Source organism: Phocoena sinus, chromosome 7, assembly GCF_008692025.1.
Source record: "Phocoena sinus isolate mPhoSin1 chromosome 7, mPhoSin1.pri, whole genome shotgun sequence".
In the NCBI taxonomy this organism is placed as follows: Eukaryota; Metazoa; Chordata; class Mammalia; order Artiodactyla; family Phocoenidae; genus Phocoena; species Phocoena sinus.
Genome location: NC_045769.1, coordinates 110,290,192 through 110,304,477, shown reverse-complemented (window position 1 = coordinate 110,304,477; position 14,286 = coordinate 110,290,192). Strand labels below are relative to the sequence as shown.

The 14,286-nt window shown below is 42.1% G+C and overlaps 1 protein-coding gene across 3 annotated transcripts in view; it reads right to left on the bottom strand.

The window, feature by feature from the left end:
* Positions 1 to 8,087: 8,087 nt before the first annotated feature.
* The window catches only part of UGGT1 (UDP-glucose glycoprotein glucosyltransferase 1), a 109,366-nt gene continuing 103,167 nt past the window's right edge, over positions 8,088 to 14,286 (bottom strand). For all 3 annotated transcript variants that reach the window (XM_032636762.1, XM_032636763.1, XM_032636764.1), the window contains 2 exons: positions 14,094 to 14,262; positions 8,088 to 12,381 (listed from right to left, as the gene is read on the bottom strand). In XM_032636762.1, the coding sequence (XP_032492653.1) occupies positions 12,356 to 12,381; positions 14,094 to 14,262 (195 nt within the window). In that variant the 3' untranslated portion in view covers positions 8,088 to 12,355. The remainder of the gene's footprint in view (positions 12,382 to 14,093; positions 14,263 to 14,286) is intronic.

The following is a 14,286-nucleotide window of genomic DNA, read 5'->3' as shown; positions in this document are numbered from 1 at the left end:
AAATTTTGATGTCACTGATTTTTCTCTATTATTTTTCTACTCTCGAATTCATTTATCTCTGCTCTAATCTTTGTTATTTCCTTCCCTCTGCTTGTTTGGGTTTAGTTTGCTCTCCTTTTTTTTTTAGCTCCTTAAGATTTACATTTAGATTATTAATTTGAATTTTTCTTCTTTTCTAATGTAGGCATGTACTGCTGTAAATTTCCCTCTTAGCACTCCATCCCATCAGTTTTTCAATATTGTGTTTTTATTTTTATCTATCTCAAGGTTTTAAATTTTTTGTGATTTTTTCTTTGACCATTGCTTATTTAAGAGTGTGTTGTTTAATTTTTGTAAATTTCATTATTGTGAAATTTCCAGTTTCTCTTCTATTATTGATATCTAGTTTCATTCCATTGTGATCAGAAGTTACTTTGTATGATTTCAGCCCTACAAAATTCATTAAGAATTGTTCTGTAGCCTAACATATCATGTGTCCTGGAGGGTGTTTCATGTGGAATTGAGAAGAATACATATTCTGCTGTTTCGTGGAGTGTTCTGTTTATGTCTCTTAGATCTAATTGGTTTACAGTGTTGTTCAGGTCCTCTACTGTTATTAATCTTCTGTCGGACTGATCTATCCTTTTTGAAAGTGGGTACTGAATTGTCCAACTATTATTATAGAACTATTTCTCCCTTCAATTCTGTCCATTTTTGCTTCATATGTTTTAGGGCTCTATTGTTAGGTGTGTACAAGTTTGTCATTATTATACCTTCTTACTGGATTGAACACTTTTATCAATATATAATGTCCTTCTTTGTCTCTTATAACTTTTTTGAATTAAAGTCTATTTTATCAGACAATAATATAGTCACTCCAGCTCTCTTTTGGTTGCTATTTGCATGGATTATCTTTTCCTATCCTTTTACATTCAAGCTCTTTGTCTTTGTATCTGAAATTAGTCACTTGTTGACAACATATAGATCATGTTTTTGAAAAAAAATGTTTCCCAATCTTTGCCTTTTAACAGGAGAGTTTAACCCATTTACATTTGAATTTAATACTGATAAAAATATTTACTTCTGCCATTTGGCTTTTTGTTTTCTGTATGTCATACATTTTGTTTCTCAATTACTGATTTGGCAGGGTGGTATTTATTTGAACTTTTGAAGTGTACCAGTTTGATTCCCTTCTTTCCTTTTCTATATATTTTTATATTACTTTCCTAGTGGTTACCTTAGGAATTACAATTAACATCATAAACTTATATAAAAACCTGGTTTGAATAATACCAACTTAGTTTCAATAGTGTACACTCTGCTCCGTATATCTCTGTTCCTCCCCCATTGTTTTGTCACAAATTATATTTTTATACATGTTGTGCTCATTAACAAAATTTTTACTCTATGTATTTGCCTTTTAAATCATATAGGAATAAAAAAAGAGTTATGAAGTAAAAGTAAATGATACTTGTTTTTATATTTACCTAGGTAGGTACTTTTACCAATGTTTCTTCTTATGACTTTAAGTTACTGTCTCGTTTCTTTTCATTTCAGCCTGAAATATTTATTCTCTTTAGCATTTCTTGTAGGGTAGGTCTACCAGTAATGAACTCCCTTGGCTTTTGTTTATCTAGAAGTATCTTAATTTCTCCTTTATTCTTCAAAGATAGTTTTGCCAGATATAGAATTCTTGTTTGAAAGTTTATTTTTATTTTTTTAAGGACATAAATATGTCATCTTACTGCCTTCTGATTTACATGGTTTCTGTTGAGAATTTGGCTGTTAATCTTATGAGGATCCCTTGTACATGATGAACTGCTTCTCTCTTGCTGCTTTCAAAATTCTGTCTTTGGGTTTCAATGATTAGACTATGTATCTTGGTGTAGATTTCTTTGAATTTATCCTGCTTTTAATTCATTATGCTTCTTGGAAGTGTAGATTCATGTCCTTCAACAGATTTGGGAAGATTTTGGCCATTATTTCCTCAAATACGTTTTCTGCACTTCTTTCTTCTCCTTCCGGAACTCCAGTGATGCATATGTTGGTACATTTGATGGTGTCCCAGAGGTCCCTCAGACCCTGTTTTTCTTTCTGCTCCTCAGACTGGATAATTTCAATTGTCTTTAATCTTCAATTCTCTCATCCTTTTTTTCTGCCTTCTCAAATCTGCTGTTGAACCATTCTAGTGAATGTTTCATGTCAGTTAGTGTGCTTTTTGGCTCCAGAATTTGTTTGGTTCCTTTTTATAATTTCTCTCTTTTTAAAAAAAATTTTCATTTTGTTCATGTCATTTTCCTGATTCCTATTAGTTCTTGGCCCATGACTTCCTTTAGCTCATTGAGCATATTAAATCAGTCAACTCAATATCTTTGTCTAATAGTTACAAGGTCTGGGATTTCTCAAGGATAGTTTCTATCAAATTCCTTTTTTCCTGAAACTGGGCCATACTTTCCTGTTGCCTTGTAAGTTTTTAAACATTTTGTTGAGAAATGGACATATAATACCCAGAGGGTATTACGTTAGCTTTGGATATCTGATTCTCCCACTCCTCTGGGATTGATAAATTTTGCTTGTTGAGGGTGGCACCATCTGTGACTTTTCCAAACAATTTTTGCAAGGTATGCAATTCCTTGTGTGTGGTACCTGAAGTTTCTGTTCCATTATCTCTGCAGTCAACCAGTGACTTGAGAATAATTTAATTGTCTGTCTCCAGCAAGGAAAAAAAAGCTCCTGTCTCTTTAAATCTTCTTTTTTAAAAAATTAAATTTATTTATTTATTTTTGGCTGTGTTGGGTCTTCATTGCTGCATGCGGGCTTTCTCTAGTTGCAGCGAGCAGGGGCTACTCTTTTATTTATTTATTTTTTTTGCGGTACGCGGGCCTCTTACTGTTGTGGCCTCTCCCGTTGCGGAGCCCGGACGCGCAGGCTCAGTGACCATGGCTCACGGATCCAGCCGCTCCACGGCATGTGGGATCTTCCCAGATCAGGGCACGAACCCGCGTCCCCTGCATCGGCAGGCGGACTCTCAACCACTGCGCCACCAGGGAAGCCCCAGGGGCTACTCTTTGTTGCGGTGCACGAGCTTCTCTTTGCAGTGGCTTCTCTGGTGGAGCACGGGCTATAGGCACCCGGGCTTCAGTAGTTGTGGCACATGGGCTCAGCAGTTGTGGCTCACAGGCTCTAGAGCGCAGGCTCGGTAGTTGTGGCACACGGGCTTAGTTCCTCCGAGGCATGTGGGATCTTGCCAGACCAGGGCTTGAACCCATTGTCCCCTGCATTGGCAGGCGGATTCTTAGCCACTGCGCCACCAGGGAAGTCTCTTTAAATCTTCTGATAGATAACCCCAGGGTAAGCCACTGCTACTGAGGGCCAAAAGCAAGGCAAGTTTCTATGCCAGTTCCTCAGGCATCACTAGACCAGCCCAAATCCAAATGTTTTGAGGACAAGGTCACCACTACCCACCCTGGCACCAGCCAGCTGCTCCAGGAACTCATCAAGATGGTGCTAAGGAATCAGGAGTGGTAGTTGGCTTGTGCCTGCCCCTAACTTACAAAAGACCAGAAGCCTCTCCCTTCATGAAGTGCTCACAACCAGCACATGAAGTGCTGGTTGTTTTAAGTGTCCAAACATGTTCCAGAGTTCCAAAGTAGTTTATTTCAATTGATCTTTCCAGCTTAATGGTTGACTCAGCAGAGTGACTGACCCCAGATCTTTGTAGCCTGTCATTTTGCTTGTTGTCACACCTACTCCGTATTTTTAAGTAACGTCATTAGGTGCATACATATTTAGGATTGTTAAGGTCTCCTTGATTAATTGACTTGTATCATCATAGAATATCCTTCTTTTTCCTCTGGTAATTCTCATTGTCTTGAAGTTCACTCTGTCTAATATGAATATAGCCACACCAGGTTTCTTATTCTTAGTGTTTGTGCGAGACAGTTCTTAATGTCAACCTATTTCTATTTAATGTGCATCTCTATAAATTGCTTTTTAAAATACAATCTGAAAATCTCAGACTATTTAGAGTGTTTAAGACCATTAATATATAATGCAAATAGTGACTTTTTCAGTTTAAAGACTACTGTTTAATTTGTTTTACTATTTATCTCCTCTACGTGTTCCTTTGCTTCTCCTTTCCTGCCTCTTTTGGGTTGATTGAGTTTTACATGTTTTTTTTTTTTAATTGAAAATTAAAATTTTCCTGTCTCCTCTTGTTTTGTTTTCTGTTTGTTTTGATTTTTGGTATAACTATATTTTTTCAAATGGTTGCTCTAGGGAAAACAATATGCTTTCTCAGCTTATCAGTTTATCTTGCATTACTGTCATACCAATTCATAATAATGTAAGAACATTATAACTCCCATCCTTTGTGCAACTGTCATGTATCTTACTTCTACATGTTATATACCCAAAATATAGGTAACATTTTTGCTTTAAGCAATCAATAGTCTCTTAAAGGAAAAATAGTATATTTACCCACATACTATTTCCAGCGCTCTTCATTCCTTCCTGTAGACATGAATTTCTATCTACCTGGCATCATTTTCCTTTTAGCCTGAAGAACTTTTACCATTTTTTTTATAGTACATGTCTACAAGCAGTGTATTCTCTCGACATTCAGTTATCCTGAAATAGTTTTATTTCATTTTCACTTTTGAAAAATATTTCCCCCACATAATGTTAAGACAGATTTTCTTTCTTTCAGCACTTTAAAAATGTTATTCCTCTGTCATGTTCTTTTTTCCTGATAAAAAGTCAGCTATCATTCTTTTCTTTTTTAAAATAAATTTATTTATTTTTGGCTGTGTTGGGACTTCATTGCTGCATGCAAGCTTTCTCTAGTTGTGGCGAGCAGGGGCTACTCTTCATTGCAGTGCACGGGCTTCTCACTGCAGTGGCTCCTCTTGTTGCGGAGCACGGGTTCTAGGCACGCAGACTTCAGTAGTTGTGGCACGTGGGCTCAGTAGTTGTAGCTCACGGGCTCTAGAGCACAGGCTCAGTAGTTATGGTGCAGGGGCTTAGTTGCTCTGTGGCATGTGGGATCTTCCCGGACCGGGGCTCGAACCCATGTCCCCTGCATTGGCAGGCGGATTCTTAACCACTGCGCCACCGGGAAAGTCCTCAGCTATCACTCTTATTGTTATATCTGTGTATGGTTTGTCTTTTTTGTTTTCCTGACTACTTTTTAAAGATTATCTTTGGTTTTCAGCATTTGACTATGACATGCCTAGGTGTGACCTTCTTTGTATTTATCCTGCATGTGTGCGTGTGCATGTGCGTGCACTGGTTTGGGGGGTGGGGGGTAACACACAGTGAGGCCGGACAAAGATCAAGAGAAAAGCTAGAAGAGTTTTACAGTTTTGTTATATCACAGTTCACACCATGCAGGACCCCTTGGGGGGAAGCACTAACTAGGGTTGGTCACTAGGAAGAAGGCAAGGCAGGAACTGTGGGCAAGAGCTTTAACTGTGGTTTCCCCAGGAATGAATGGGTGAGGCAGGGCAAGACTGGCTAATTTGAATATTTCAATAAGCTCTGGAGCATAGGAGATGTCCCTGCATGTCTTATATCCGGCATTGGGCGATTAGGGTGGGTATATAGTGGCCCAGAGTTGAAGAGTCCGATAAGTGAAGTGGTTGAGGGTGTGGACTAGATTGGCTGTTCAAGAGAACTGACTGGCCTTTAGCCAGGGCCAAACCTGGGTCAAGAGAGCATTTTTAAGAAACTGTATTTCTGGAGTCACTAAGGCGCTTGGATCCATGAGTTGTTTTTCATCACACCTTGACAATTTTTGGCCAGTATTTCTCCAAACATATTTGTTAAACTGCTTGATACTGCCTCACAGGTTATTACATATATTCATTTATTATTTTTCTCAATCGTTTTTCCCTCTTTGCTTTTCAATTTGGATAATTTCCATTAACCTGTCTTCAAGTTCTCTGATCCTTTTTTTTTTTTGCAGTTTAATCTTAAGCCTATCCATGAAATTGGTTTTTAAAAATTTCATCTCTCCTATAATTACCCACATCTTCATCCTTTGTATATATCCATTCCTATTGTTTCTTTAACATATTTATAATTATTTCCTTTTTAAATAAATTTTATTTATTTTTTGGCTGCAGTTGGGTCTTCGTTGCTGTGTGCAGGCTTTCTCCAGTTGCAGCGAGCAGGGGCTACTCTTCATTGCGGTGCGTGGGCTTCTCATTGCGGTGGCTTCTCTTGTTGTGGAGCACAGGCTCCAGGCGCACAGTAGTCGTGGCTTGCAGGCTCAGTAGTTGTGGCACACGGGCCTAGTTGCTCCACAGCATGTGGGATCTTCCCGGACTGGGCATCGAACCCATGTCCCCTGCATTAGCAGGGGGGTTCTTAACCACTGCACCACCAGGGAAGTCCCTGTAATTATTCTAAAATTCTTATTCAACAATTTCAACATCTTGGTTGCCTGCAGATCTCTTGACTTTTTCCCCCTTGTTTATGTGTCCTAATATTCATTCCTGTTTCTTACGTCTGATCTGTGATTGTATACTGGACATTCTGAGTGATATAGAGACTCTGGATTCATTAATTTTCCCATGAAAACTGTTGAGTTTTAGTAGGGAGTTAAGTTACTATTGGATCACCTTGATTCTTCGAAGGCTTGACTTTACACTTTACTAGAGTGGTTCTATTTTAGTTTTGCCCTTAGTCCTAGGGCCTAGACCCGAGTTCAGCAGAAAGCCCCAAATATTTACTGAGCCTCTCTAACTTGGTGGGACATAAATGCCAAACTTTCCCTCCCCAGCGCCAGACATCTTCTGAGCTTTTCCAGCCTTCCAGCTGTTGCTTTCTTTGGCCCTCTTGGAATCCTGCTTTGTTCAAGCATAATTTAGGAGTCAGCCAAGGATTTGAGGGGAGTATGCACGGCAAATTCAAAGCTCTGGCTTCCTCCTTTCTGGGATTTTCCACCTTCAATTTCCAGCTGCTTGGGCAGCCTTTGAACTCTGACTTGGTTCCTCAGCCCTGTAGAACAGCCACTTTTTGTTTTATTCCCTGTGGGCCACATGAGGAATAGTTGCTTAAATGTGGATCTTATCCAGTGTGTTTCTCTGCTTTCAGGGGTTGAGTCCCCTCCAGTTTTTGCCTGTCTCTGGTCACTTTCCAGTGCATTTCAACAATGTATATATATTTACTGGTTGGTCTGATACAATGCTCTTGCCACTGATGGAAGCCAGACTATAATCCAACTTCTTTTTACCTCTTTATCTGGTTGATGGTTATACAAGTGTGTTTACTTTGAAAATCTATCAAGGTGTATGTTTGTGTACTTGTACCTTCAAATGCTATATATCAATAGTAATTTTTTTACAAGAAAAAAGAGGTTTCATGGGGGTACCCAGTTTAAAACCCCTCAGGGGCTTTCTGGTGGTTCTGGATCAACTCAGATCCCCACTCCAGCACCTCGCTCCTGGCCATGACTCCAGCCCCAGAGGTTCACTTGCAGCTCCTTAAATGAGATACACCAGCTCTCCAACCTCACTGTATCCCCACCTCCCTCATTCTACATAGATAACGCCTACTGATTCCCCAAACTTGAGTTTAAGCATCCTCTCCTTGTAGAAGCTTTTCCTGACCACCGAACCCCTCGTTCCCTCCTCCACTGTAGGTGCCCTCTGTCATGTTCTCACAGCCACAAGGTCCCTCTGCCCAACCTCCACCTCTGCAAGCGCTCCCATTACACCAGCTTGCGGTGTCCAGTGAGCACCTGAATGGCGGGAACCGTATCTTCAACCTTAAATCCAGCCCCAGTGTAGGAGCTCAGAGAATTTGCAAAATGAACAAAGTCCATGCCATCCTTCCTGTTATGGTTAGTGCTTCTGGGGCAGCTTGTCTGCCAGATCCTGCCTGGGGCAGTCCCCCAGACTTGGGGACCTCGAAGAGGCCTGGGTGCTCCCCTGAGAATCTAGAGAATTGGCTGCACCTGGACCTAGCTCCTCAGCAGACAAGGCGTTCGGGTAAAGCTCTTCCTCCTGTCCAGGCCTGCTGCTTCTGTCAGATGGAGGGATGGAAGTTCGAGCTCTAACGACTTACCTTTCCTAAGCATAAAAGCTGAATGACGGACCAGATGGTTTTAAAGAAGAGAAGGAAAAGTTTATTGTGTTGAGCAGACCTTATTTTCATTACAGTACCAGGAAATTCATTCTCAATCCATTTCAGGCGCAGAGGGCTCTGTAGACATTTACTGTCCCGGTGCTTGCTCCCGAGCAAGGGGCAGCACCTGGACCTTTGTTGCATTTAATGGAACAGGATTACAGTAAAATAGAAGAGTTACAAAGGTTTTTGGTTTTTTTTTAAGTACAGTTTCTTTAAAAATTCTAATATTTTTCTTTGTTTTTTCCATGTTTACCTTATTATTAGCAAAAACAACTGGTTGGAAACCACCGTACTCGATAATCTTTCTCAAATTGCTGACCTTAATGTATTTTGCCATTTTTATTGTGAAGAGGAATTATGTCCATTTCTCTGGAAATCTAAAAGGTGACACGTAAGGCAATGCATAAATTACAGGTGGGATGAAGGCCTTGCCTCAAACCCTAACTTGTGTCCTACTTCCGTCTGCCACATTTGGCCTCTGTGTTGCTAGGTAATTGGAAAAGACTCAGGAGATGGCCTCACTTTCAGACTGCTTCTGGGGAGCATGCAGGTGCCTGAAGCTGATTTCGTGGTTTGTTTTTATAAGCTGTCAGCACTCAGTGACACCCTGAGAGGGAGAGATCCTCTACTCAGTGCCCTGACTCACCGCCACCCAGAAGCTTCATTTCTGTATTAGATTGAGAGATCAAAGACCAAATAATGAAAGAGAAACTGGTATCCTCCAGATACTCGGAAGTACCAATAAAGACCTGAGTTAATGACGTCGAATTTGTGGAATTCAGTCAGGTTATTACCAAAGTCCTAATAAAGATCCTTCCTCACTACAGCAAGACTGGGAAAATAGGAATTTAAATTAAAAAGGTTATCCCACCAGACTAGACACAAAACAGCAATATTCAAGTTGATTAACCCTCATCATCCCACAAAAGTGTCCCCATAAAAATCAAATGCTTAAAAAACTAATTATTAAAATTACACAATGGAATATATTTAAATAACTTTGCACACAACACACCCTGCATTCATTGTTACCAAGAGAAAGCTTCACCAAAACACTTCCACTTCCATCATATTGATACCACAGCACGAACATTTTACTCAGAAAAATGCACGAGATGTCCTCTTGAAACTCTTGAGTTGAATTATTTCTTTTAATCACCCATGGCAATTTCAGGAAAAAAAGAAAACTGCTTTCAAGTAGCCAAATTTACTCCCAAGGGGGTGTCAGGGAGGAGGAACCACCTTATGCTCGCTGCTGTGAGGGCGGGGTCTGACCCGTTCCAAGTTATGAGGTCAGTAAAGTGGAACTCCCAGCCGAAGGAAACTGGGATTTTCATTTCCCTTCCAGTCTCTTCTGGAATCCGCACTGCTGTCCCTGGCCGTCAGCCCCTTCACTCAGTAATCCTGCAACCAGACAGACGTTGTTCGTTCCATCAGACCTTTCACAAGGCTCATGATATGAGGGCGTGAGGACAGTAGAGTCGATTAAGCTCCCTTCTTGGAAAGTACTACCTGATTTTTATGAAACCTTTGCTCCCCGCCGCCCCCCGAGCTGAGCTCACACAGTACGTGGGCCTACCAGATGCACGTGTGCTTGGCAGGCAGGCAAACAGCTCTCCGTTTCAATCTGAAGTGCCATTTTGACAGCTTCAGCACTCCCTCAGGCGTGTGGAAAACTGCCGCACCAGCGCTCTCAGCGTGGCAAGTATTCAGGACGCTTTTAAAAGAAACGCAGGCACGTCCCTGCAGCTCCGAGAGCAGGCCGCGTGCACCCGTTCTGACCTCCATCAAATATCACTGTTCGCAAGACATAAAAACCCACACTGTTGCGTGTCGTTCTGATGTGTCACATTATGTCACATTGCTCTGGCACTGATACAGAAAGAAAAAGTTTCCACTGTGGCATGATGAAGGGGGAAAAAATCCATTACGTATGAAAAGATGGTTGAGAACAACGTACTGTGAGTAGCTTCCAGAAGCTTGCACTTCTCGGTAAAATCAGTTCATGTTTCTTGTGAAAAATCTCTATCTTTCCCATCACAATTTGCTTTCATATGGTAGAGAGAACAGACAAAGCTGACCAAGGCCAAATTTTAGTGGCGGTATCATTTCCCAGGGCGCTAGAGGTTCCTTTTGCAAGTTGCTCATGCCACGCGAACCAAGATATTCCTGGCATGAGAAGGAGGGCCCTAGGCCGTTTCAGAAGCAAGCGGGGTCTCGCATGTTTAGGTTCAACTGTTAATAAGACTTAAATTTAGGGTGGTGACAAATAAGGGGCAACGAGGACACACACACACTACACAGAGAACAGATTTCACCTTCCTCATGAACGATACACGTTAAGAGCCCAGGCAGAAAGACGTGGAAAGGTGGCCTATTCCATGTCCCGAGGGAACCAGCGTTTAGAAAGCACATCCCAGTGACTTTTGTTATTTCCCGCTCAACCTCCCAGTAAATGAAGTGGGAAAACGCACAACTGCGCCCGTGGTTGTAGACAGAAGTGGCGGGGGCAGCGGCAGCCTCTCTGAAGACTTAATTAACCCTCAGATGGACCTGAGTGAATGTTTTCCACTCTCATTGATTGTATCCCTTTAGCTGCTCTGACCAGGGGAGGAGCAGTGTGGGGGGAACTCACGCTAGAGCCTTTGTCAACAGCGACACCTCTGAGGGACCTTTGCAGTCTTGGATCGATTTATCTAAAAATCTTTCGGGCTCCCTCCTCCCCAGTTTTTTAACGGACCTACAAAAGCACGCTCAAAAGCTCCCTCGGACTAAGAGACTCCCGAGCTAACTTTGGCGTGTGAATATGGAAAAAATTAATTCCTCGATATTTGTCCTAAGACTTTGGAAGGAGGCACAGTCCACGGAGTGCTCTGCTGCCGTGCCCTGCAGCCTGGGCAGCCAGGGGGCAGGACCTGCAGCCTTACAGCCACACAGGCCGACAGCACCCGCAAGACTCCTCGTGGGCGCCTCCCGGCTCTGCCCACCCAGCAGGAAAGGCTGCCGCGGAAGCGCCCTTCTGGGCTGCCGAAGTGAAGACACGAAAAGCCATGACCAAAGGGCCAAACCTGCTTCAAGGTGCAACTCTGTGGAGTCAGAACGGGTGCAACACTGGCAATTTCTGCAAGTCAAAGGCAGCCCACCGCACTAAAGTAAAAGGAATACAGAACAGTGTATAGAAAAAAGTGAATTACACAAGCAGAATCTCTCCCGATCTCGGATCTGGGAGTCTTCCGTAGAGAAAAGCCAAAGCCAACTTCCCCTGGGTCTGAGAGACGAAAATCCTGCGCAGAAGAAGAGGGTAAATGATGCGGTGACCGTCCTGAGGGAGCCCTGAGCCCTTCAGGATGGATCACTACAGGGGCTTACTATGGGTGCATCCAGTAAGGAAATAACAGACTTCTTTTTTAAGAAAGTGGGAAGAGAAAAGCAAAGACTTTCACAACTTAAAAAACTGCTTATAAAACAATTACTTAAAACGTTCACTGGGGCTGGGTGGAGAATAAGGACAACGTCTTCATTTCCAATTAGTCACAACGGTGCCGACGGTCTATAAAAGAGGACGGCCGATCTCCGGTCCCCCTCGCCCTCACCTCAGCGTTCCAGAGCCTCCTACTCCTGACATTTTCCCTACCCTCAGCCCAATCGACCCCCATCCTAACCACAAATTAACCTGCCCCGAGCAGAGCCTGAAGACACATGATTATTGGTTGGGTTTCAATTTGACAGTGAACCTGATGCTGGGGAAGGGCACAGGGGAACGCTGGCGCAAACCCCGAGGTGCGCAGACCTTGGGCAAAGCTTCTGATGGCTGATGTGGGCGGCACCTGCCCTGCGGCCCAGGCTGCAGACTGAGCTCCGCTGCCCGTAGGCTGAGGTAAGGAAGGACACGGTGGCTCTGGCTGGTGGCTTCCCGAGACACTGTGGCACGTGTGGGCTCCTGGGTGTGAGCACCACAGGGCTCGTTTTCTTCCAGTTGCCTCTGCCATCTTCCCCTCTGGTTAGAAGCCTGCTCTTTACAGAGTCCCCCAGAGATCAGCCCCTTGTCTTCCTCTGAGGTATGAATCCAGTGGAGCCTTGACTCCAGAGATCCAGAGCCGCCAGCGTGCAGGAGTCAGAATGAACGGTGCGGCACACCTGCCCAGCCAGTTCATCAGCAGTTGTATAGACAGATTGGAAAAAACTAGCATTTAATATAAAAAGTGTTCTTCAAATGGTGTAATTCCCTATCCTCCTCTGAAGATCATAATTCTTCATGTTTCTGAGGTCCTACGGAAAAGGAGAACGATTGAAAAGAAAAGGAATTATTGTCAAGTTATAAAAGTACAGACTAGGGACTTCCCTGGTGGTCCAGTGGTGAAGAATCCACCTTCCAACGCAGGGGATGCGAGTTCGCTCCCTGGTCGGGGAACTAAGATCCCACATGCCACGGGGCAACTAAGCCCGTGCGCCTGAGCCAGCGTGCCGCCAAACTACAGAGCCCATGCGCCCTGGAGCCTACGCGTCACAACTAAGAGCCCACAGGCTGAAATGAAAGATCCCGAGTGTTGCAACGAAGACCCGACACAGCCAAAAAAAAAAAGTACAGCCTAGGCATTTTCTGGTACGAAACCTATTATTTGTGCCCCTACCTCCGCTGTATCTCTCTTTTTAAATTTTTAGGAGCTTTGGTTTAGTGTGTTTATGTTATATTTTGAAAGCAAAAACAAAGTAAAAAAGACATTTTTAAGAACGTGGAAACTACCTGCATACCCCTAACTCCATCTAAATATTGTTTTCACAAGTACAATATTTACTTCTAGGAAAAATGTACATATTTTTAGTCAGGAGTCTTCATTTTTCACTTAGTAACATATAAACATTTTCCTATGTAGCAGTGTAGCTCATTTACTATTTTCTATTTTTGGGTGTTTATTAATGCCTTTGGTTTATAAATAATAATAAAATAAATTTCTCCATGTACATAACTTTCTTCTTGCATTGAATCATTTCTTTCAAGGTAAATTCTCGGGAGAGAAATTACTGAGGATATAAGCACTTTAATGGCTCCTGACGATCGACTGACTGCCTTCTAACAAGGATTGTTCTAGCGCACAAAGCTTCAGCAAGGCTCACCCACAACAGGTTCATCACCATCTCCCCCAACAAATGGCATTATCAATATGTACGCTTTTTTCTATGTAGCGTGTATTCATGATAGATCCCTTTAATTTGATTACTGCTTCCTCGAATTCATTTATATTTGTGTTTTCCTCTTATTTAAACAGTATGTCTACATTCTTTGCCCATTTATCTATGGAAATCCTTGAGGTTTTACTCATGAACTTAATTATTTTTATGGTGAATATCCAACCTTTTAGCTGTGATTTTAATATCATGCCATAGTCTTCAGAATCACTCAAGATCCATGTTCTATAATTGCTTTTTGAGAATTCGTTTTGAGCTGAATACATTAAAATCCAGAGCCCAGCTTATTAATGGGTTTACAAAAGGTCACTTTTGTATTCTAATGATTTTTTTAGATTGGCTACCATCCGAGATGTACATATAGTAGGGAAAACATTATATGAAGATTTAGTCCTCAGAATACTTTTTTTCAAATCAATACGTTCTCTGTCTTGATCCTAAATGTGTTCATTCACTAGCAATCTGACAAGAGATCCCCCAAATAATGTCAGGTTTGGCTTATGTGTCACAAAACTCATGAACCTAAATAACAATAATCACAATGAAAGCAGTCTTTCTTCAAAAAAAGAAAGAAAGAGAAAGAAAGAAGAAAAAACGGGCAGCAACTGCATTAATAAACACTGTTTAGAACCCAACTGAATGAGGAAAGTGAACAATATACACTAGCAGATGTCAGGATGGAAGGATTAAATAACTGTTTCTTCTAGTCCTTTCATTCATTATTCTGCTTTTGCAACAAACAGAAATTAGACAGGCCAAGAAGTACTTGCCTAAAGCCAAGAGGCTGTACGTACCTTCCCGGCTCGGTTCTTGTGCCGGTGCGTCTTTATGAAGTGCTCCCGATTCCTTCTCCTCCTGAAAGCGTGTCTGTAGCTGTTTGATCTCCTGATCATAGTCCTGCCACTCTGGGACAATTCGAACAGCGGCCTCCAGCTTGGGCTCTTTGGTCATTGGATTATTACACTGTGAAAACCAAAATAACACACT